The 24,322-nt window shown below is 36.8% G+C and overlaps 1 protein-coding gene across 3 annotated transcripts in view; it reads left to right on the forward strand.

The window, feature by feature from the left end:
* Positions 1–24,322, forward strand: part of TBC1D15 (TBC1 domain family member 15) — a 107,735-nt gene that overhangs the window by 22,156 nt on the left and 61,257 nt on the right. For all 3 annotated transcript variants that reach the window (XM_072655391.1, XM_072655390.1, XM_072655392.1), the window contains 3 exons: positions 19,320–19,418; positions 20,100–20,174; positions 22,794–22,932. In XM_072655391.1, the coding sequence (XP_072511492.1) occupies positions 22,887–22,932 (46 nt within the window). In that variant the 5' untranslated portion in view covers positions 19,320–19,418; positions 20,100–20,174; positions 22,794–22,886. The remainder of the gene's footprint in view (positions 1–19,319; positions 19,419–20,099; positions 20,175–22,793; positions 22,933–24,322) is intronic.

A 24,322-nucleotide genomic window follows, 5' to 3' on the forward strand; every position in this document is an offset into this window, starting at 1 on the left:
TTTCTGTTTCAAATGGAGCTACTTGAGTAAAGCTTTAAACCCAAATCACTCTGACTTTAAAGTGGCTAGCAATAGGCCCTAGCCCAAGCCTCTCTGGCTCATTGTTTAGTTTTGCTGGCTTAAATGAGTGTAAATGGCAATGGTTTTCTATTAGGTCAGAAAATCTGAGGGTCTTTCCCTCCCAGATTGATACTTTTGTGATGATGGCACACTAGACCATTTTTTGTCTCAGTTCTTACCTGACTTTTAGTCATCAAATGAGAGTTGACTCAGACAAACAGCCCTGGGAAAGACTTAAATTAGAAAGGCCAAGGCCACTCACTTGTATCCTGGGCCATCCCAAGTCTTCTTGACTTTCTGGAGGAGAAAGTAAGGATGATGACTTTGCTAAGCTCGGCCTGACATACTGTTCATGAATAAGTCAGACACCACCTGTGATGACATTGGGCTCTTAAAGAATGAAAGACAAATAAGTGATTTAAAGTTGTTTGTCCTTATAGCAATACTCTCAACCACGTGGGGGCTTTTGTAATTTAGTGTAAAGACTCGGAATCTAGAAAATTGAGATCTCTGTAACCATGGCTCTGAGGTATCTCCATTCTGTGTGCCATTTTTATCACCTGTAAATGGGGATAATAAAAGAGTCAGGACACTGGGTTTGAATTTTCTCTCTGGCAGGACACATATGGCCATTAGCAAAGCAATAAAACTCCCAGATCTGTTTCCTAATCTGTAAAATGGGGCTAATAATTTACACTGGCTGCTTAAGCAGGTTGTTGGGAAGAAAGCTTTGTTCAGTCCATAAAGTACTACATAAATCCTTAAAGTGGCGGTAAGTAAAGCACTTTGAAAAAAGGAAGATATCTGTTAGTACATTGCAAAGTACCGATGACTAGTTTTAAGTGTTTATACATTAAAGCTTCATTTTATGAATATTCCTCTCCCCTTGTTTGGACTTCTGCAGGAGTTTTCAGCCCTTTTATGACTAGGGAATATTCAGTGACAGAGAGCAGGCCCTCACAACCTGTGGCCTGCCAAAGGATTTTGGAGTGCCCTGGGGAAAAATGTAGAATATGTTTTCCTCTACATCTTTCTCAGGCTGCCTGGCAATCCTTTGGCCAGCCGCCAGAGGCCCACAGTTTTTGCAGGCCTGATATACAGTCTTTCCAAACCCCTGGGGAAGAGGACAAGACTGTCCAAATATCAGATCATTCTCCGCTGAGAAATTAGGAGAGAACTAATCTTCATCCATTCAGTATCAGTTTTGGACTCCTGTTTCTTAGACTCTGACTAAAAAGAACGAAACAGTCCGAACTCTCAGATCAGTCTGTTTCCCAGGTACTGCTATGCCTAGGGATGCAAAGATAGGGAAAAAAACAGTTCTTGCTCTCAAGGATCTCACAGTTTAATGGGAGAAACAACTTTCAAGGAGTTTGCATTCTAAAGGGAGAGATGAGAAATGCATATATAAGTACATATAGCAAAAAATGTTAATGAATGCAGGTTAGTTAAATACAAGGTTGTTTGGAAGGGAGGGCACTAGTAGTTGGGATCAAGAAAGGTTTCATCTACAATCCAAAAATGTTCACTTGGGTCCTGAGCAGGCAGGGAATTGTCTGTATGGTTCGTATCTTTGTTATTGACAGAGCCTAGGAGAATATTTTAGTGACTAAAAACCAATCACTACAGAAATTTAAATAAATAAGGTTGTTTTGCCTTGGTCATGATGTTGAAGGTCAGTGTCGGTTTGGAAATAATGTGTCAGTGGAGTGAGGTTAAAAAAGTGGAAACTTTTGTGAATTTTAAGTGGGGTAGAAAAGGGAGTGAATGAGAGGAAGTCGTATTAATTGCCATTTACCTAGTGCACCTGATGGTGATGGCTTACTTAAAATTTCTTTGAACTCTGTTTCTTATTTTTTGGTAGGCAAGGGAGTACCATGGTTCATGGAGTTTGCATTCTGGAGAATCGAGCATGTGAAAAAGGAAAGAAAAGCTTACATAATTTTAAATTTCTTATAGCATTTACAAAAGAATGATGGAATGCATTTCAGTGGAAAGAGATTATTTTTAGAAAGTCATATTTAGGTACAGTGTAAGGAAAAAAATCTTTACAGTGAGAGCTATCCAAAAATAGAATGGGCTGCTTGGAAGCAGAAGTGAGTTTTCCCTTTTTGGAAGTTTGATGACCACTTGTTTGGTATGCTGTACAAGGAATTTTTGGTCATATATGGATTGGACTGTGAGATTCCTTAAGGCTCTTAATTTTGAGAGAATAATACTTGGATATTTCTTTTGTCCATCATTTTATTTATGAAATGAAGGAGGATTAGATCAGATAGCCACTAGTCTCTTTCCAGTTCCAGATCGTTGATCCTGTTAACAGTAAGAACCGAAAGGAAATCCAACCACTCTCTACATTAGTGTATTCTTTAACGAATTGGAAAAATCAGTCTGACAGCCTGACAGGGAACAATAACTATATTCATATTTCCATAGTTTTTTTATGAAACACTTTTCTCACAGGAGCCCTGTGATTTTGGTAGATCACAGTTATGAAGGGGACCAACTGAAGTTAATTCCCATTATACTAAGCTCCAAACCACTGTCCAGATTATTTTGTTATACTTTACTTTTGATGTATTAAATAGGTCATTTGCTGGCACTTTTTCTTACATGAAGATTTGATTTTAATAGTGTTTATGATAAGAATTTGGCCAAGTTATAGCCATACTAACAGTTGTATAACATGATCATGAGTTAGATACACAAAACAGATGCTTAGAATGCATCTAGGTAAACTCCACATGCTCAGAAAGCTTTATATATTTTTAGTTCCTTTCTATGCCAGCCTCTTCCTTCCTTTATTGCATTGCATTTTAACTCATTGTAACAATCTGTAAATATAGTAAAGCACTGCAGTTTTTTGTATTGTTAAACCCTTGACATTGCTAGGGGATGAAGGTAGGAGGTAGGATAGTACCTTAGAATGGGAGTCAGATATGGTTCTAGTCCTGGCTGAACTTTTTTCCCCCCTTAAAAAAAGTTTATCCCTTCCATGTTACAAGGGCATAGCTGCCTGTACAACCTTCAGATAATATCCAGCCAATAGGTTTTAATTCCTTTGAAGGAATAATGGCAATACACAGTGCAGAAATGTTTCATTTTTCTAAACTTTTCTAAACAAATGATACCAAGCATTTTTTACTGAATCTAGTTAGTAACATGTGCTTTTTACAACTCTTTTCATCCTAATAGTTTGCTTTTGAGTTAGTGCAAGTTTTGTTATTCATCTCTCTAAGAAGTATCTTCCTACCCTGAGGATTGGGGTAATAAGATTATTGCAAGTGGTCCATGCCTTTATATATGCTTCAGCCATCTTATATAATAAACATGCTTTCAGTAGATTGAATAAGTCTATTTTGCTTATATTCATATTTTTCAAATGCATATAGATAATAGATGAAGGAATTAAGGTTCAAATTCACTTAAAATTTCTGAATTCATAGTAGAAATTCACTTTAAATTTTAGTAGCCTTTTGTCATAATTTATTTTCTCAGTTGCTTTGAATAGTGCAAGTACTATTGTATTATTGGGGTTTGAGGAATATTTTGCTTTAAAAGCAGTCTACTTGAAAAGGGGAGCCTAATTTCTAAAGTATCTTCTAGTACTATGATTCTTATGATTAGTTCTGTGATCTCATTAGGTATGAGAACTCCTTCCATTGATGCAGATGCCAGTACCTTCAAACTTTTTAGTCCTGTATGAGTCTTATTAATATTTGGGTATGATTTGGACTAGATGCCCTCTGAGGTCTCTTTTGGTTCTGAGATACTTGGATTCTAAATTCTCCATTTGATATCCTCCCATTAATTTTCTCTCTTTTAATGAAGCCTTGCAGTACATTGGTGCTGTGGTAATCCAGTTACTGTTTTTTCTCCCTTAGTCACCAGAAATGGATCTTTGTTTTTACCTGTTGGGGTACCTGCAATTTTTATTACTCTAATAATCCTCCTAACCTTATGAAAGTAATGGGGTTTTTTTTGAGTCAAATTGGTGTTAAAGACTAGACTTTGGAAGCAATTAATAGCTTAGGATCATTTAAAGCATCAAATATTTTATAATATGTGATATAGCTTGATATGCTACTTAATACTGGGTTCAGTTAATTGATTTTATTAGTGTGTAGAGTTCCTAGTGAGGAAATTTCTGTTTGCCACTGTAGAGAGGCAGTTGTTTTGCAATTTAGTCTTGGAGGACCTTAAAACAGGTCTTTGTCATTTTGAGTCCACCTTTCTATCTACTATGACTGACTGACTCTCTCCCCTCTTTCCTTTGTCCTCTTCCCCAGTGGTGGGCAAAATCTGCTTTTTTCTAGTTGGACTGTAATAATCGGGAAGGGGGAGAATATATTTTTCATTCAATTTGTTTTGTCAGCGTGGATGGTTATATTGGTCTCTTCCAAATAATTATGAATCTCACTGACATAGATTTGAAGTGTTCCATTGCCATTGCCATTTACCGTTACTTGAAAAATATTGGAAAATTTGGAACACTTGGAATTTTGAAAAAAAATTTGGAAAATTCACTAACATTTAGAGTTGTCAAAAATGTAAAGGCTGTGTTTTGAAAGTAGTTCTTTGTTTTAAGGTGAAGCCTGGTGGTGATGATGTAGATTTACTCTGAGTTAAGTATTGATGATCTCTGAGGCTCCCTTCTCACTGTGGGATTGTATGGTTCTATAACTCAGCTTTTACAATGACTGTCTTCCCAGGCTAGTAACTGTATTGGTTAGTTCATCTTATACTTGACACCCAACTGTCCTTAGGTGGGTAATGACAATTACAGATAACTGAATTTTCCTATTCCATGCAAAGATATCTTGTGTTTGACACTTTTCATTTAGCATCTGTACTTTGCCACTCTGCTTGAAGCAAGTAAACGTTCACTTTTACTTTGCCTCTTTTTTGATTCACAATTCTCTTTGCTCTTCTCTGTGCTTTTATTTATTTATTTATACAAATTTTACTGATGCCTTTTTTTAATTTCACCTTTACTTATGAATATATTCTTCTCTATCTCCCTTTTACCACCATCCTTTGTAACAAAGAAGAAAAAAGACATAAACAGCAGTTCAGTAAACCAACCAGTATGTTCACTGGGCCTGACAATATATACAGTATTCTATGGCTTTAGCTACTTTGTTTTGTTTAAAAAAAAAGGAAGGGAGGTGAATTTTTTCCTTTGTTCTTAAGGACCAAGCTAAATCGTTATAATGATACAGCGTTTCATTTTCTTTGTTCTTTTCATTTTTACATTATTGTAAACATTATGTATATTTTTTCCTGCATCAGTTTGTATGTTTCATTTTTCTCTGTATTCATGTATTGTAGTTTGTTTAATTTTCTTCTTGTCTCTCCTATCACTTCTCATTTTTTTTTTTTTAGTAAAAAGGTTGACTGTTTTGTATCACTAACCAAATCATAGCACATCCTTAGTATTTTTACATTTTTCTTTTATTTTCATTGTAGCTGTAAATCCTGGAGACAAGAGCAGTATTGCTCTTGGGTTTGGAACTGTTCAAGAAGTCTAGATGCTAGTTAGCTAAGATCTTCTTTTAGCTAATGGTCATTTTTTTAAAAAAAAAAGGGATTTTTTTGGATACTCTTTTCCTTATTTTGCTATTCCTTTTACATACCAAAACATTTTTTTAGTATCAAATTATGTATTACTGCTTGGTCCTTATTGACTTGTAAAGTTCAGGAATGCAGATTCTTGTGTGTTCATGTTTGCAGAGAGATTTGAGCCAGTGATTTACTTATAAACTTGTTAGGTTTGTTTTATATTTTAGTGTTTTCATTCCTTGTCTTTCAAAACCTGATGCATACTTATAATGAAAGAAGTTTAGACACATTAATTTTGGGAGTATTTTAGAGGAGTCTTTACTGCTATGTTCAATGTAACTTTATATTTTCAAGAAAACAAGTATTTACAAAGAGTGTATTGTTTAGGGAGGCAACATGATTTTTTTGCTCTGTATTGTGTTTTTAAAGTGTAGGCATATTTTTCACCTAACTAACATTAATTGATTACTTTCCTGGGGAAAAAATGTTATAAATGTGAGACACTTTCTGGGGTGGCCATAATTCATGTTGTAAAAATTGACCTGAGCTTGTAAATAGAGACTTAGAGTGCAGGGGTGCTGAATTCAGTGGTATGTAAAAGAATTGGTCAGACTGAGGAGCACTGGTTTGGAGTGGAGGAAAAAAAATGACGCGTAGAAGGAGCCATCTTCCTCCCTCTTGTCTCCTACATCCTCTTGTTCTTGCTAAGTGAGAGGAAGAAGGAGTTACATTTATGATAGTGGTATTTTGATTGTGGGGTTTCTCTTCCCTCTTCCTTTGGAGAGTAAGTCCCCACCTATCCAGGGACAGATGACAGGAAAAATAAAACAAGAGCAACAAAAAAACTTCAAGTGCCTTTGTAATTCTTGGAGTTGGATGGGGGAATGGAGAAAAAGTGCTAGTGAAGTAGAATCTAGAAAGTGGAGGAGATGAAAATGCGTCAAGGCAGAAACCTGGGAAAACCATCCATGGCATTCAACTCATTCAAACCTCTTAGGATTTGTTTTGCACATTGCAGTTGTGCTAACGGCACATCCATTTGACACTGAAAGTGCTTTCAGATGCAGAGCATGGAGAAACTTAAGAGACTTTGCACTTTTTACAGTTGATTGTAAAGCAAGAAATTTCTTTATAGACTTTCTTATTGGAAAATACCTTCCATTTATATTAAACTGGATGCTTGCCTTAACCTCCTGGCTAAATTAGAGGATCTTGAAATGGTTCTCAAGTTTTTATTCTGGTGTTTCAGGGCTCTTAAAAAAAACCCTTCATACTAATTTCTTTCTTCCATCAACTTTCTCCTATCTATTTAATGATACAGTTGAACACTGATTTCATCAGTACAGGTACTTCTATTGATTCAGAAATGTGATACCCTGGACTCAGTAGACTCTTAAACATTTTTATTTATACCTTTGTTTTCACATCCTCTCACTTCCTGATATGTCCCTTCCTTTTCTTTATGACAGGGAGCCATCCTTCATAATATGAAATAAAAAAAAGAAAGAAGAAAAAAATAGTCCAGAAGAACTAACCAGTACATTTGGCCTAACAATATATACAATGCCCCACATCCATAGTGTTCCCATAACTGCGAAGAAGGGAGGGAGGTGTGTCTCATTCATCTCTCTTATTGAGAACAAAGCTTACGTTATTATATAATGTTCACTTTCAATTTTTAGAAAAATTACCTTTGTTGCAATCGTACGTATTATTTTCCTGTTAATTCACGTTACACCAGTTTTTGTTTTCCCATGCTTCCCTGTATTTACATTCATTTATTTCTTACATTACAAATTATATGCCATTAAATTAATGTACTGAAACAACTTTAGACTTTCTCCCACCAGCAGACATCACTTTGATTCCATGTCTTTGTACTATAAAAAGTTCTGCTATAACTATTTCATGTATATTGGGCCTCTTTCTGTCAGCAGTTATTTTTGTGAGTTGCTTTGGCTCAGAGAACTTACATTGTGGTTGCCCTTCTGGTGATAAGCCTATGAGAATTTAGACTGGACATATACTTCCTTACTAGGCTCATAGTTATAGAGGAATTTAAATTGCTTATGATACAGAGGGCGAAACACTCATTGTAGCTATATGTGTATGTTGCATCTTATTACTGGTGATGTCTTGTGTGTTTGAAAAAAATGTTATTAGGGATGTATATGACCAGAAAAGAAGATGGAGCAGTCATGGCAGGAGAAAAAGAAATAATAATAGCCTTGAGTGTTGTATTGGGAGAGTAGGCCAGAGCAAGTATCTCAGGTTGAGATTGGAAAGAAATGAAACACTTGTCTACCTAGCAGTTAATAGAAAGGTTTACTTAAATAGGCCAGGCAAAGCATATTTAGTTGAGGATATGGGGTTGCCTTAAACTAAATGCAGCTTCCTGCAGGGGGTGTGTTTCCTATAGTGGTTCTCCTGTGAAGCTTCAGGGCCTTCCTCAAACTCCTCCATATTTTTGGTATTTATGTGACCAGAAAGCCCAGTCTATGGTCTGAGCCTTAGTTCCTTGAGCCATTCAAATCTCAAGGACATTTTTACTGTCTTTTAAGGAAAAGAACTAGCTCATACTTCAGGGGATGATGGTAGATCTTTCTCCTACCATAACTGTGGTATATATTTTTAAAATTAATTAATTTGTTTTCAGTTTTCTACAATCACTTCTATATATCCTGGATTTTCTCCCCCTCCATGTCCCCTCCCTCCTCCAGATGGCATGCAGTCTTATATAGGTTCTACACACACATTCTTATTAAATACACCTTCTTCTTAGTCATGTTGCGTAGAAGAATTAAAATGCATGGGAGAAACATGAAAACAACACAAAACATAACACAAGAGAAAATGGTCTGCTTCATTCTGTGATCCAGTTTCATAGTTCTTTCGGTGAATGTGGAAGGCATTTTGCCTCAAAAGTCCATTGGGAAATTTTTAGGTCTTTGCATTGCTATGAAGGACTAAGTCTACCAGAGAAGTTCCTCGCACTGTGTGGTTGTTGCTGTGTACAAAGTTCTCCTGGTTCTGCTCCTTTCACTCAGTATCAGTTTATATAAGTCTTTCTAGGCCTCACTGAAGTCTTCCTTTTCATCATTTCTTATAGCACAATAGTATTCCATTACATTCATATACCACAACTTGTTTCAGTCATTCCCCATTTAATGGGCATCCCCTTTATTTCCAGTTCTTGGCCACCACAAAGAGAGCTGCTGTAAATATTTTTGTACATGTGGGACCCTTTCCCATTTTTATGATCTCTTGGGGATACAATCCTAGAAGCGATATTGCTGGGTCAAAGGGGATGTACATTTTTGTAGCCCTTTGGGCATAGTTCCAAATTGCTCTCCAGAATGGTTGGATGCGCTTGCTCCACTTCTTGAAGGTACGAAAGACAGGATTTAGCAATCATTAGATATGTGGTGTGAAAGTAAGGAATTCAGGATGACACTAACTTAAGGTTTGGAAACTTAAGGTTTTGAGAGTGAGAATTCCAGGCTTGTGAGAGGGCTAGTGAAATTGGTCAGAATCTGGAGATAGAGGGTGTATTATAGGAATAAGAAAGGAGGCCAGAGTTACTGAATTGTAGACTTAGGTGGATGGTGTAAAAAGATTGGAAAACTAATGAGGAGAGTCAGGTAGTGAAGAGTTTTAGAAGCCAGAGCTTTTTATATTTCATGCTAGAGGTAATAAGGAATCACTAGAGTTTATTCAGTAGGGATATGAATTGCTTTGTTACAAAGATCACTTAGCTAACTAGCTAGATGGATGATACACTGGAGTGGTAGAGACTTGAGACATCTTGGAGTCCAGGAGGCCAACTATAGGCTATTGCAGTAGTCTAGGTGTAAGGTGACAAGGGCACCAAGGTGGTAGCAGTGTCAGATGAGAGAAGGGAGTATAGTAGAGATATTGAAGAGATAGAATAGACAGGATTTGGCAACAGATTGGATGGAGGTGGTGGTGAGAAAAGCGTTAGGAGCTGAAGATGACATTGAGGTTGTAAGACTGAATGTGACTGGGTTGGTGCTCTTGACAGTAATAAGGAAGTTAAGAAAAGGAGGGGTTTTTTTGGAAAGCTGATAGGTTCAATTTGGATATAATGAGTTTAAGATGTCTATGGGATGTCTAGTTTGAGATGTCTAGTAGGCAGTTGGAGATGCAAGTTAGGTCAGTAGAGAATAATAGATCTGAGAATCAGCTACAGAATGTATTTGAATGAATAGCAGCTTTGATATCACCAAGTGAGATAGTATAGATCAGACCTACACAACAAACAGCACACAAGCTGCTTGTGGCTGCCAAAGGATTTTGGTTGCCACTGTGTACTTTCTTGTTTGTCCTGTGACTCTGAGGCAATCAACAGTCAGTCTGTCTGAAAAAGTTTACAAGTTGTGCAGGTTTGGTATAGACTGTTAAGAGAAGAGGGATCAGGACAGCTCTTTGGGGCATGACGTGGGTAAAGAGTTAGAAAAGGAGATTAAGGAGGTAGGAAGAGAACCAGGAGAGATCATGTTCCTGAAACCAAGAGAGGAGAAAGTAATCAATAGGATCAAATGTGAGGGTCTAGTAGACTTGAGAAAGGGTCATTAGATTTGTCAATTAATTGATCACTGGTAAGTTTGGGGAGGGCAGCTTCAGTTGAATAATGAGGTTGGAAGCCAGATTATAGAGGGTTTTAGAAGATAAGGAGCAGAGAAGACATTGAGACCAGCTTGACTTAATATAAACAGCTTTCTCAAGGAGGTTATCAGGAAGAAGTGGAGAAATATAGTAAGCTGGCTGGGGATGTAGGATGAAATGATTTTTTGAAGAAGGCATCTAGGTGGCACAGTAGATAGAATGCTGAATCTGGGTTCAGGAAGACCTGAACTCAAATCTAGGACCAGATACTTTGTGAGCTTCTTCATCTGCAAAATAAGGATAGTATTACCTACTCCCCAGGTTTGTTGAGGATAAAGTGAGGTCATATTTATTGGTAAGAAAGGACTTTGAAATCTTAAAGCACTAAATGATTGTGCTTATGTAATAATATCATCCTCATCATCATAATCATTGTTGTCATCATCGTGATCATGATGATTAATGTTATTGTTATTGATTTTAGCCTGTATGAACTTCAAGAATCCTTTTTCCAACTGCCACTCTCACAGAGGAGTAAAGTCCCAAGAGCTTGGCTACATCTCTGCCTTGTAATTTTAGCGGTATCTTAGAGGTTAAGAGGAGTTGAGTGCTTTATTAATTCCACTGAGTTGAGCTGCTGCTGGTGTGCTCCAAGATAATTAAGAATTATTTAGTCATTGATTCTTGAGTAACTTTTAGAATGATATCTATTAAGGTGGTACAGTAAGAATACTTGGTATAAAACATCCCTTCAGATTTCTATTCCATACTCTTCCCATGAGTACAGACAGAATCTAAGCTCAGACTTAGAGAACATGTTGGCATAGGGGTAACTCAGGCTGTTTGCTTGAAGTCCTTTTCTTCCTCAAGGGTCGTCAAGAAGTTCATCTTAGGCCTTGTGTAGTTTTGTTGCTAGGTTCCTTGCAGAACTTTTGAGTACAAGTTTCTCCATGCCTCCCAATGCAGGCTCTGCTTCCAGTTCATTTGGGGACACCATCCAGGACAAGCACAGCTTGGAGGTGAGAAGATGAGAAGTCTAACATTCCCTGGACCCTTCAGAGTGGGAGGGTCTTTCTCTGCTCAAGAAAAAGGAGAACTGACCAAGGCTGAAACTGGATCCTGCCTCCCCCAAATGTGATTCTTCTTCAGGGATCTGATAGAAAACACACAATCCAGTTTCTAGAAAAAGTTCTCCCATTCTAGCTAACTCATTGTTTTTATATAGGACCTAGAGGGTATAATCAAATTCCCCAACCAGTTGGAACAGATCTCGTCTGGTGTCATTTCACTTCATCAGATGGTTTTAAAAGACTTTTTGCAAGATGAAATTCTTAACCTTTTTTTGTGCAGTGGACCCCTTTGGCAGTCTGGTGAAGACTACATACTCCTTCCCAGAATAAGGTTTTAAAATGCATAAAATAAAACACATAGGATTACAAACAAACCAATTTTATTGAAATTCAGGTACCAAAAAGTTAAAGTTACGGATCCCAGATTAAGAACCCAGGATAATTAAGGTCTTTTGATTGATTAATTTGAGATGTGTTCTCACCTAGTTAAGGTATCAGGCTGAAGTGGAGTGGGGGTAGGGTGATTTTGATTACATCTTTATATAAGGATGGAGGAGATATGGGCATGTTTGTAGGCAATAAGGAAGAAACCAAGAAATAGGGAGAGATTGCAGATAAGAGGGAGGATGATAGTGGAAACCGTTTCTCCAATCTGGAGGGGTTTGGATCAGGTGTGCTTATAGGAGAATTGGCCTTGACCAAGTGCTATGTTTATCTGAGAGCAGAGTAAATAAGATAGAAAAGTTCTCCTTGAGTAGCTTTGCAATGGCTTCTGATCATGTAACCCCCCATTCCTACACCTCTACTTAATAAACTCCAGTTTATTAACAGTTCCCTGTTGTTTCCTGGATCAAATATAAACTCCGTTTAGAATTTTAATCTCTTCATAACTCCCCTTCCACATGTAGTACAATCCAGTTACACTGTGCTACTTGTAGAACCTCAAACAGGATTCTCCATTTCCTAGTTTCATGCCTTTGTACTGGCTGTACCTCATAGTTTGCACCATCACCCCTGTTGCTTGGTTTCCCTGGCTTTTTTTCAAGACAGCTCATGTCTTTCCTTTTGCAGGAGACCTTTTTTTTAAGTCCCCCTAGCCTCTTGATGCCTTCCTTCCACACTCAGACTGCTTTTTGTCTACCCTCTTTATATATTGTATATACCTAGTTATTTATATGTTGTCTTTAGATATTAGAATGTCAACTCCATGAGGTCAGGAACTGTTTTTGCTTTTGTCTCTCCAGTGCTCATCACAGTATCTAATAACTAGTTCATTGACTGGTGACTCTTCTTTTAAAAACAATTACGGAAACCTGGTTTTTATGTCACCTAGATTTCACTGTTTCCTTTTTCCTCTTTCCCTTTCCTCTGAGATCTGTTTTCTTTCTTTTTTTTAATTTTAAATTTATTTAAACATGTTTTCAACATTCATTTCCACAAAATTTTGAGTTCCAAATTTTCTCCCCATCTCTCCCCCACCCCAAAAATGCTAAGCATTCTGATTACCCCTACCACCAATTTGCCTTCCCTTCTAACATCCCTCCCTTCCCTTATCCCCATCTTCTCTTTTGACCTGTAGGGCAAGATAAATTTCAATACCCATTACCTGTATTTCTTATTTCTCAGTTGTATGCAAGAACAATACTCAACATTTGTTCCTAAAACTTTGAGTTCTAACTTGTCTTCCTCACTCCCTCCCTACCCATCCCCACTGAGAAGGCAAGCAATTCAATATAGGCTATATATGTGTAATTTTGCAAATGACTTCCGTAATAGTCATGTTGTGTAAAACTAACTATATTTCTCTCCATCCTATCCTGCCCTCTGTTTCTTCTGTTCTCTCTTTTGACCTTGTCCCTCCTCAAGAGTGTTTACTTCTAATTGCTCCCTCCCATTTGCCCTCCCTTCCATCATCCCCCTCACCCTGCTTATCCCCTTCTCCCCTACTTTCCTGTATTGTAAGATTGGTTTTCATACCTAATTGAGTGTGCATTTTATTCCTTCCTTGAGCCAAATGAGATGGGGGTAAGTGTCACTTTTTCCCTCTCACCTCCCCCCTTTTCCCCTCCATTGAAAAGGCTTTCTCTTGCCTCTTTTATGAGTGATAATTTGCCCCATTCCATTACTCCCTTTCTCCTCCCAATATATTCCTCTCTCACCCTTTAATTTTATTTTTTTAGATATGATCCCTTCCTATTCATCTCACCCTGTCCTGTGTGTGTGTGTGTGTGTGTGTGTGTGTGTGTGTGTGTGTGTGTGTGTATATATATGTGTATGTGTATGTGTATAATCCCACCAACTACCCAGATACTGAGAAAAGTTTCCAGAGTACAAATATTGTCTTTCCATGTAGGAACGTAAACAGTCCAACTTTAGTAAGTCCCTTATGATTTCTCTTTCCTGTTTACCTTTTCATGCTTCTCTTGATTCTTGTGTTTGAAAGTCAAATTTTCTTTTCAGCTCTGGTCTTTTCATCAAGAATACTTGAAAGTCCTCGATTTCATTGAAAGATCTTTTTCCCTCCTGAAGTATTATACTCAGTTTTGCTGGGTAGGTGATTCTTGGTTTTAATCCTAGTTTCTTTGACTTCTGGAATATCATATGCCAAGCCCTTTGATCCTTTAATGTAGAAGCTGCTAGAGCTTGTGTTATCCTGACTGTCTTTCCACAATACTTGAATTGTTTCTTTCCAGCTGCTTGCAATATTTTCTCCTTGACCTGGGAACTCTGGAATTTGGCCACAATATTCCTAGGAGTTTCTCTTTTTGGATCTCTTTCAGGAGGTGATTGGTGGATTCTTTCAATATTTATTTTGCCCTCAGGTTCCAGAATCTCAGGGCAGTTTTCCTTGATAATTTCATGAAAGATGATGTCTAGGCTCTTTTTTTGATCATGGCTTTCAGGTAGTCCCATAATTTTTAAATTCTCTCTCCTGAATCCATTTTCCAGGTCAGTTTTTTCCAATGAGATATTTCATATTATCTAACATTTTTTCATTCTTTTGGTTTTGTTTTGTGATTTTTTGGTTTGTCATAGAGTCATTAACTTCCATCTGTTCTATTCTAATTTTTAAAGAAGTATTTTCTTCAGTGAACTTTTGAACTTCCTCTTCCATTTGACTAATTCTGCTTTTTAAAGCATTCTTCTCCTCATTTGCTTTTTTGAACCTCTTTTGCCAATTGAGTTAGCCTATTTTTAAAGGTGGTGTTTTCTTCAGCTTTTTTTTGGGTCTCTTTTAGTAAGCTGTTGACTCTTTTCATGATTTTCATGCATCTCTCTCATTTCTTTTCCCAATTTTTCCTCCACCTCTCTTACTTGATTTTCAAAATCTTTTTTGAGCTCTTCCATGTCCTGAGACTATTGAATATTTATTTTGGATGTTTGGGATACAGAGGCCTTGACTTTTATGTCTTTTCCTGATGGTAAGCATTGTTTTTCCTCATCCGAGAGGATGGGAGAAGATACCTGTTCACCAAGAAAGTAACCTTTTATAGTCTTATTTTTTTCCCCTTTTTTGGGCATTTTCCCAATCAGTTACTTGACTTTTGGGTTCTTTGTCAAGAGTAGGGTGTACTGTGGGGACCTGCAAGATCTCAGTTCCTCAAGGTGGCCCAATCAAGCCTGCATATTGGTGTGGGAGCAACCAGAAAACTTTTGTGTCCAGAATCTGCGAGTAGTAGAATTTCCTCTCCACAAACACCTCACCTTCAGTTCCACCATGCTAGCACTGGGAGCTGAGATTCAGATCAGCTGCTCAATTCCCCCAGGGGCTTTAGGTGGGGGTAGGGCTGCCACTCAGTGTGAGATTAAGATCAGCTGCTCATTTCCCCCAGGGGCTTTAAGATGAGGCTTCCCACAATGGATAGTGGTTGCTGCCATCACCACCCTCTGCAGCTTCTGCTGCTGCCGCCGCCTGGGGCCAGAGCTGTGAGGAGACCCTACTCCCTTCTTGGCCAGCTGAAAAAACCCTCTCACTGACCTTTGGCACCTATGGGTTGAGGGATCTGCGTTGCTGCTGGGGATTCTTCCCTGATGCCTGCTCCTCCCAGTGCTATGTGGCCAAGGCTGGGCTGCTCTGCACTCCGCATGCAGTGTGACAGACCTTTCCCTTCAACCTTCCAGGTCACCCTGGGCTGGAAATCTCCTCCACTCTGTTCTGTGGCTTCTGCTGCTCTAGAATTTGTTGACAGACTTTCTTTACAGGTATTTTATGGGCTGTGAGGGAAGATCTAGAGTATGTGTGTCTTTCTACTCTGCCATTTTGGCTCCCCCCCCCCCCCCCCCCCCGAGATCTGTTTCTTAAACCAAATAATTAAAAAAAAAAATCACCAAAATCCATTGAAAAAAACTTGTTGGTATATACAGTATTCCAGATTTTGTAGATTCTATTTCTACCCAGGGAGAGGGAGAAAGTATCCATTCATATCTTTTCTTTGGAGCCTAGGTCATTCTTTATTCTTTTCTACCATTTGCTTTCAGTAGTTTTGTAGTTTCCTTAACTGTAAGATGAGAGCATTTTTGGGCAAAATGGCCTTTCAGGTACCCTTCCAGTTCTGGAGGTTTCTATTATGTATGAACACTCATGTCCTCTTTGCATAGCTTTATTATATTTCATTCAAGCAAGTATTAAATGCCTTCAGTATCCCAGGCACTATGCTATTCCCAGGGGATACAAGTCCAGAGAATGAAATAATCGCTACTTGCAGTGAGTTTATGTTCTAAAGGGTGACAAGTACATATATAAGTATGTAGCACATATAAAATATATAGGGGCAATTAGGTGGTGCAGTAGATAGAGAGCCAGTCCTGGAGACAGAAAGACCTGAATTCACATCTGTCCTCAAACATCAAAAATTTTATTGTATGATCCTGGGGAAGTCATTTAATCCTGTTTGCCTCAGTTTCCTCATCTGTAAAGTGAGCTGGAGAAGGAAATGGCACACCATTCCACTATGTCTGCCAAGAAAACCCCAGATGGGGCCATGAAAAGTTGGACACAACTGAAGTGAGTGAACAACATAATATATATGTATGTCTTTGTTTACACATACATTACAAAGCAGTTATAAATATGGTAATTTGGGAAAGAGAAAGAACCTTAAGTGCTCTAGCATTTGGGGGATCAGGAAAAGACTTCATATAGAAGACAATGCATAAGCTGCGTCTTTTTTTTTAAAATTATTTTATGTTTTCAGTGTTCTACAATCATGATCTTCCATGTAACTTAGATTTTTTTTTTCCTTCTCCCTGCCCCCTCCCTCCCTGAGATGGCATACAGTTTTATATAGGTTCTACATATACATTCCTGTTAAATACATTTTCATCTTAGTCATGTTACGTAGAAAAATTAAAATGAATGGGAGATACCATGAAACAAACCAAAACATAATACAGAAGAAAAGAAAATGATTTGCTAAATTCTGTGATCAAATTCCATAGCTCTTTCTCTGGCTGTGGAAGGCATTTTGCCTTAAGGGACCATTGGGAATTTTTAAAGTCCTTGCATTGCAATGAAGTTCTAAGTCCACCAGAAAAAAATCTTCATACACTGTGGTTGTTGCTATGTATAAAGTTCTCCTGGTTCTGCTCTTTACGCTCAGCATCAGTTCATATAAGTCTTTCCAGGCCTCTATGAAGTCTTCCTGCTCATCATTTCTTATAGCACAATAGTATTCCATTGCATTCATATACTACAGTTTATTCAGCCGTTCCCCAGTTGATGGGCATCCCCTTGATTTCCAGTTTTTGACCACCACAAAGAAAACTGCTATAAATATTTTTGTACATGTGGGACCCTTTCCCATTTTTTATGATCTCTTGGGGGTACAGTCCTAGAAACAGTAGTGCTAGGTCAAAGGGGATGTACATTTTTGTAGCCCTTTGGGCATAGTTCTAAATTGCTGAGCTGCATCTTAAGGGAAGTGAGGTACTCTGTGAAGTGAAGCTAAGGAAGAGAGTGCATTCCAGGTATGGGGGAGGAGGACCAGTGAACAGGCAAAAGATGACTGATGAAGTGATGTGAATGATGAACAGAGAGAAGACCCATTTAGCTAGATTTTAAAACTTGTTTGGAGAAGACTGTGTATGGTAAGGTTGAAAAAAGATAAATTGGGGCCAGGTTGAGACTTAGAACTTTAAAAGTCAGAGCAGTTCATCTTTTATCTGGCCCTTCAGAATTTCTACTCTCCTCTGGTCTTTTCATCATGAATGCTTTGAAAGTCCTTTATTTCTTCCCCTGTATGATTATACTCAGTTTTACAGGGCAAACTATTTTTAGTTGTAAGCTTATTCCTTGACTTTTGTAACATCTCCTGTTGTTTGTTGTAGAAGCTTCCAGATCTTTTGCGATCCTGACTATGGTTATTTGGTTCTTAAATTGCTCCTTTCTGAATGCTTGGCTGTGACATTCCAGGGACTTTTCCTTTTTTGGTTTCTTTTGGGATCGATTGGTGGATTCTTTCCATATTTCTTTTGCCTTTTGGTTTTAATAGTTGTGGGCAGTTTTATGGCTTTTTGAAGTAAAGTGTCGGCTTTTTGAAATAAAGTGTCGCCTTTTTTTGGATGGGTACAATGTTTTTCATTCAGCTAGTCTGATAATTCTTGAATTACTGTTCTTGACCTTTTTTCTGGGTCAGTTGTCTTTGATAATAGATGTTTTACATTTTCCTCAAATTTTTAACCTTGTGATTTTGTTATATACTTCTTGTTCTCTTTTGGAGGAATTAATTTCTTTTTTGGTTTATTCTCATTTGTTAAGGGAGTTTGGTTTACCATTTTCTAATTTAAACTTTTTAATGTTGTTATTCTTTCCTTCAGATTTTTTATTTAATTTTTTATCTTTTACTTCCTTCTTCTGGGTATTCATGTAGTCCCTATGGAAAATGCATTTTTTTTCCCCCTTTGAATCTCCGCTGGTAGTTGTTCTGAAAGTCACGTCTTAAAGTTGTTCAATGTCTTCTATTTACTCTTCAACCTTATTTTCTGAATTTGTGATAGGGCTAGGCTTTGCTCCCTTTTGTGCTTTTGGATTGGGTGGTTGACCTTGTTTGGTCTATACTAGGGTCTTTTAGATTGCTGTGCTGACCTCCATCCACCCAAGATGTGCCTAGGTTATGAACACTGGTGAGTGTTAGGCCCTACTGGTTCTCTGAAGTTCAGAGCACAGAATCTTCTTGGGATATCATGCTAAAGACCTCTGGCCCTTGGAATTCACAGCAAACCTCTGCCTTGCTTGCTTCCTTTTTCCCAACCTCTCTTCCCCTGCCTTTGCTTTGACTTCCAAGGTTTCCAAACACCATTGAACTTTCTTATGAGAACTCTCAGTCCTGCTGGTTGCAGTATGTTTCTGGTCCTTTGGAGGTTATCTTAAGTGACTTCCATCTTGTTTGCCTGTACTGGCATTGTTTTTTGGTGACATCCCCCTTTTTTATTGCCTATGGGCTTTTAGTATTCTTTTTGTGAAGTTCCATCACGAATGAAATAATCTCCTATAGATTTTAAAAAGTCTAGTGCTATTTTAAGGTTTTTGTTGGAGTATGTATCTGAGAGCTAGGCTGTTTGCCTCCATTCAGTCGATATCTTAACAGAAAATCCTTAATTTTTATTTTGATATTGTGACAGATTTATGATCCCTCAGGTGTAGATGCTTTACTAGTGCAAGTCAGCACCTAGCCATAGCCTCAAATGCCTTGATGTATGCAAATTTTATCATGTGTCCTCAAACGGTTTCATATCTTGAGATTTGCTGCTCATGCAGTAAAAACCTGGTCATATAGAAGCGCTGGTGGGTGCTCAATGTAGCATTTATAAGAATTTTATTATTGTTATTGTTATTGTTACTCTGTTAACATCCAGGCTTTAAGATGGGTTTTAAATATTAAACTTTATAATGAGCATAATCTTTTTACGCAGATAATTAATAAGAATACTTCTTATATGTTTATTTTTGAAATATTGTGATATAAATAAAAAATAAATATTTTTTTTATTTTTAAATTTCAGATTGTATATGAGCAGGAAGGTGTATTTATTCATTCATCTTGTGGAAAGATCAATGATCAAGACAGTTTGATTTCAGGAATATTGCGTGTCCTAGAAAAGGTATAATAAAAAACTGCATTTCATGAAAGTTTGTTATGGTTAGCCTCCATAAAAATACTGGAAAATTTTTGCCAAATGTTACAAATGGTACTGGCAAGTGAAGTTAACTGATGTATATAATCCAAATATAATCCAAATCCCAAAGCCCATTGGTCTGAGACTCTCCATAGTAGTAGAACTCAGAGCACAATGCCTGCTTAAGAATAAATTATTCTTATTATTCTTAGGTACCATAGTATCCCTGTAGATCTTGTGTTTGAACAGTCTTGAATTTAAAATGGAGATGGTCTTTGAAGTCAGATAGTTTGACAAGCTAGTAGAATGTCAGACAATGAAAAGACTAACTTTTCCAAAGGTTCAATTAGTGGCTTGTGTTTATGTTTTAAAATTGGGTCAACGTCTCCTATTGCATTTATTTTCAAACTGGCAAATTTCATTTTACTTTTTCAATGAAAAAGGCAAAGTTTCTTCCAACAACTATTATTTAATATAAAACTATAAAATTTTTCATAATTAAAAGTAGGCAGTTTCAAAGATTTTGTTTAAAACATTTCTTAAACTTAAAATTTTTCTTCAGTCCTAATGAACGTTACAGTATTTGGTTAGAGCCGTTAATAAGTTACAATTCTGTAGAGAATGAACTATGTAACATGTTAATAGTATGTAACTTATGTTTTGCAGGATGCTGATGTAATCGTTGACTGGAGGCCATTGGATGATACGTTAGATTCTTCTAGTATTCTTTATGCTGGAAAGGTATTTAAGAAAAATTGCATAAGAGAAAAAATGGATTCTTATTTTCTTATTATCTAGTTTGTTACATATTTGCTTCTTATTTTCAGCTTCTTTTTAGATCTTTTGTATTCAGCCTGTAATGTAATTTGCCATCTTTTCCCATTCTTATTCATTAATTGTACATCTTTTCATAATTTTCGTTAAAGCTTTGCTTTTTTTTCCCTAATTCAGTTCCACTGTACCTTATTTATATTTAACATTTTTCACTTCCTTGTTTTTCCTTTACTTTTATTGTATTTTTTCTCTTCTTTCCCTTTTCCCCATGTCCTTGTTTCTCACTTATTCTTAACTTCCCCTTTTCATTTCTTTTAAATTACTGCTTTCATTGTCATCAAAAATCATTGCATTTCCATGGGAGGACTCTAATGGGTTTGAATCAGAACCTAGCACAGTGACATGCACGTAGAAGGGACTCAAATATTTCTGTAAGTTAAAACTTTCCTTGTTTTCTGCATGTTATATTTCTGTAGTATCTCTGAGTGCTATTTAGTATTGTGCTAAGGACTGTTCAAGTAGAAGATTTCATAGGCCCTATAGGGAGTTTACAGTTGAAGTCGAATGAAAGAATGAATAACAGCATTTATTGAGCGTATGCCATGTACCAGTATGCTAGATATTATAATAAGCGCTGGGAATACAAATAGGAAAAGCAAGACAGTCCCTGCTGTCAAAGAATTCACACTCTAATTGAGGGAAACATCACAAAAAAGATGGTTCAGCTTCAGGGCAGATCCAGGCATTTTAAGAGTGCAGCAGTGGGGGTAAAAGACAAGTTCCAGCGATTCTTAAGGTACATATATTGATGCATTCTATATATGATACAGAATAAACAACAGAATAAAAAGCTTGAGTAGATCTACTTAAGTTGAAATGGCAAGCTAGGTGACAAGGAACATAGGAAGAAGTAAGGTAATTTAGGATACCCATGTGCAGAGTTTTTGGAGCACAGTGTGAATGGCAGACTATACAGGGTGTTAATCTGTTATTGAGCTTTAAAAAGAGACTGAGAAACAGAAATAACAATAAGTAATGTGAAAGTAATTTGAAAGGTTGAGGCAAGAGATAGAGATTCCCTTGAAAACTTAAAAATAGTTCAAGTAAGAATTGAATATGAATGTGGTGATACTGCATTGAAGAGGATCTGGCAGCTTATTTTTGATGTACCTTATTTAGGGACAAGGAAAAGTGCTGAAGAAAAATATGAAGTCTGGGTTTGACTTAGGATAAAAGATGATCACATTTTACTGTACTAAAAACACTGGGAAAATAAGTATTTCTTTACCGTAATTTGAGTTGGTGGAGTGTTGAATGTGAGACGTATTATAAGAGTAGATCTGTAAGTTCCAGAGTAATCTTAATAACTCATGTGTGTAGTGATTTAACAGTTTTCAAGGCATTTTATATCAGGTCAGGTAGTACATGTATTTCTTACCACTCTCTTATACATGAGAAAACTGAGGCATAGGTTAAGTTACTTAACCTGAGTTATGTGGCTAATAAGTGTCAGAATTGAGGACTCAAAGTCAGGTCTTTAGTCTCCAAATCCAGTGCTTCATGGCCTTGATTGAAATTGGACTATTTTATATAGTAAGAAAATCAAGAAACAAAGAATGGAGAGTTAGACAGCTCCTGCTCTTAGAGGAACAGGTTTGTAAAAGAACCACTGAAGAAGATGCTATAGGAATATTTGTGAGAGAAATTGAGGGAAGATTCTACTCTGAAATGCAGGTTATGATGAAGGATTATAGTATTTAGAGCTGGAAGTAATTGTAGAGATCAGCTATTCTACTCTCCTCATTTTGCAGTTGAGGAAACTGAGACTTGTATAGTAAATGACTTACCCACAGTCACCCAGGTAGTATGAATCATCATCATGATTTGGATTTAAGTCCTTTGACTCCAAATCCAATCCTCTGGTCTGGCCCTTGGTTTGGTAGTATGCTCCATTCCTCATTTTGAAGGGAAGGATCTTCATTTATGATTGATTTGTATTGTAAATGTTTGGTACTGATTTTCTTTATTGGAAAATGCATATACATTTAATTATTTGATTTTGTGTCTGATGTCTTCAGGTAAGATAGAGGACAGAATATTGGCCTGGGAGCCCCTGTGATTTTTGGATTGGTCGATGGATCTTTTAGTCCTCTGTTTCGTTTTAATTTTCGTACTTGAAAAACAAAGAAGACAAAATGAAGTCTTTATTTCACACCTTTAAATTTCTAAACTTCACAGAACTCTCGTGTGTATGGAAAGAGGCATCATGGTGTTGTAGAAAAAAGTCTAGAATTGAGTTAGAAGACCTGAATTTGATCCCACTTTGCCACTAACTGGTTGCAACTTTGATTGTCACCTTCCCTTTCTGAACCTCAATTTCTTCATCTGTAAAACTGAGAAAAATATTTTGGACTTCCCACTCTACTGGTTTGATTTGAAGAGCAAATAAAATAAAACATATAAAGGAATTCTTTATAATCATAAAGCTCTATGTGAATTTTAATAATAATAGTTATTATTTCTTGTGTTAATAGGTTTTATGGATTCAAATTAAGCTCTGGTAAAAATATTTCTAAATCATTTTAGGATTCCAGTTCAGTTGTGGAGTGGACTCAGACCCCCAAAGAAAGAGTTCGTCGGGGATCGGAACATCTCAGTAGTTATGAAGCAGAGTGGGACATGGTCAACACAGTTTCATTTAAAAAGAAACCACATACTAATGGAGGTATTCAAAACTTATTTCCAGATACATATACTTTAATACTCTTTATTTAGAAATTAAAAGAATGAATATGTTCCTTAGGCAGAAGGGTGGGTTAGGTGCTTATATTAGTTCCCCAACCAGGACTACAGTGATAGAAATTTGTCTGTATCAGATTTTAGAAATGTATCATAATTTACAATACAAATTTTCATTTTTTAGGGTCTCATTTGTTTTACTTTTAAAAATCCATTAGAATAAAAGTAGCATTATAATTATCCCGTAGCTTTGTTGCATTAGTTAACATACTGGGGGAGAATGGAAGGTACTATTGCAGGACAAGAGAACATTCTCTAAGTTTAGAAGTACATAATATCTATAGTATATTGTAGTGTCACCGTATTTTTTGCTGTACCTCTCTTATCTGCTATTAAGTGTGAAATAAGTTTTCTTACAAACTAAACAAAATTAAAATAAAACTAGTAAACTAGTAATCTAACATTTTTGTCTTAGAACAAATTGTATAGTGTGTATTTATGATCTGACAAAGCACAGTTAGAATCTTTTTTTCTAAAATTCGCAAAGCCAAAGAATCTCAGAGTTAGAAAGGACCTTACTGGTTGGCTAGGTCATTATCCTTGAACAACCCTCACACATCTTCCCCTCCCATTTATGTATAAAATTTTTAATGACATTTTGAGGTAAGATGGCGTAGAATGCTGGACTCAGAGTCAGTAAGAATTGGGTTCACCTTGATTTACTTTAGCTCTATGACCCTGGGAAAGTCACTTTCCCTTTCTCTGGCTTTAGTTTTTTTAGCTTTAAAATTGAGGGTATTGACCTAGATGGACTCTGATAGCTCTTTTATCTGATACCTCTAAATTTATGATACTATATCTTTTTGATTTTTAAAAAATATAACATTTTACCTTCATTCTTTAAATATAATCTTCCTTTGTAGCAATAAAAAAATTGGAGGGAGGGGAGTTGTGGAGAACAATTCAGCAAAGCTGTCCAGTGTATTAGTCAGCAGTTTATACTATGAAGACCCTTAGTTTTAAAAGAATGAGTTAAGTGTTGTGGTTTTTTTTTAAAACTTAAGTTGTTGTTCAGTCATTTCAGTTGTGTCTGACTCTGTGAACCCATTTGAGGTTTTCTTGGCGAAGATAATGTGGTTTGTCCTTTCCTTCTCCAACTTATTTGACAAATGAGGAAACTGAGGCAGACAAGGTTAAGTGACTTCCTAGGGTTACATAACTAGTAAACATCTAGGGCTGGATTTGAATTCCAAGCTCCAGTCTCTGTCTGGGCCTTTAAAAGGTATAGTACTTTTTTCTTATCAATATTATTTTTAAGGCAGCAGTTAAGATTTTATGTTTTTTTCCTATTTCATTATTCAGATCATGAACAAGCT

This window comes from Notamacropus eugenii, chromosome 3, assembly GCF_028372415.1.
Source record: "Notamacropus eugenii isolate mMacEug1 chromosome 3, mMacEug1.pri_v2, whole genome shotgun sequence".
Lineage (NCBI taxonomy): Eukaryota > Metazoa > Chordata > Mammalia > Diprotodontia > Macropodidae > Notamacropus > Notamacropus eugenii.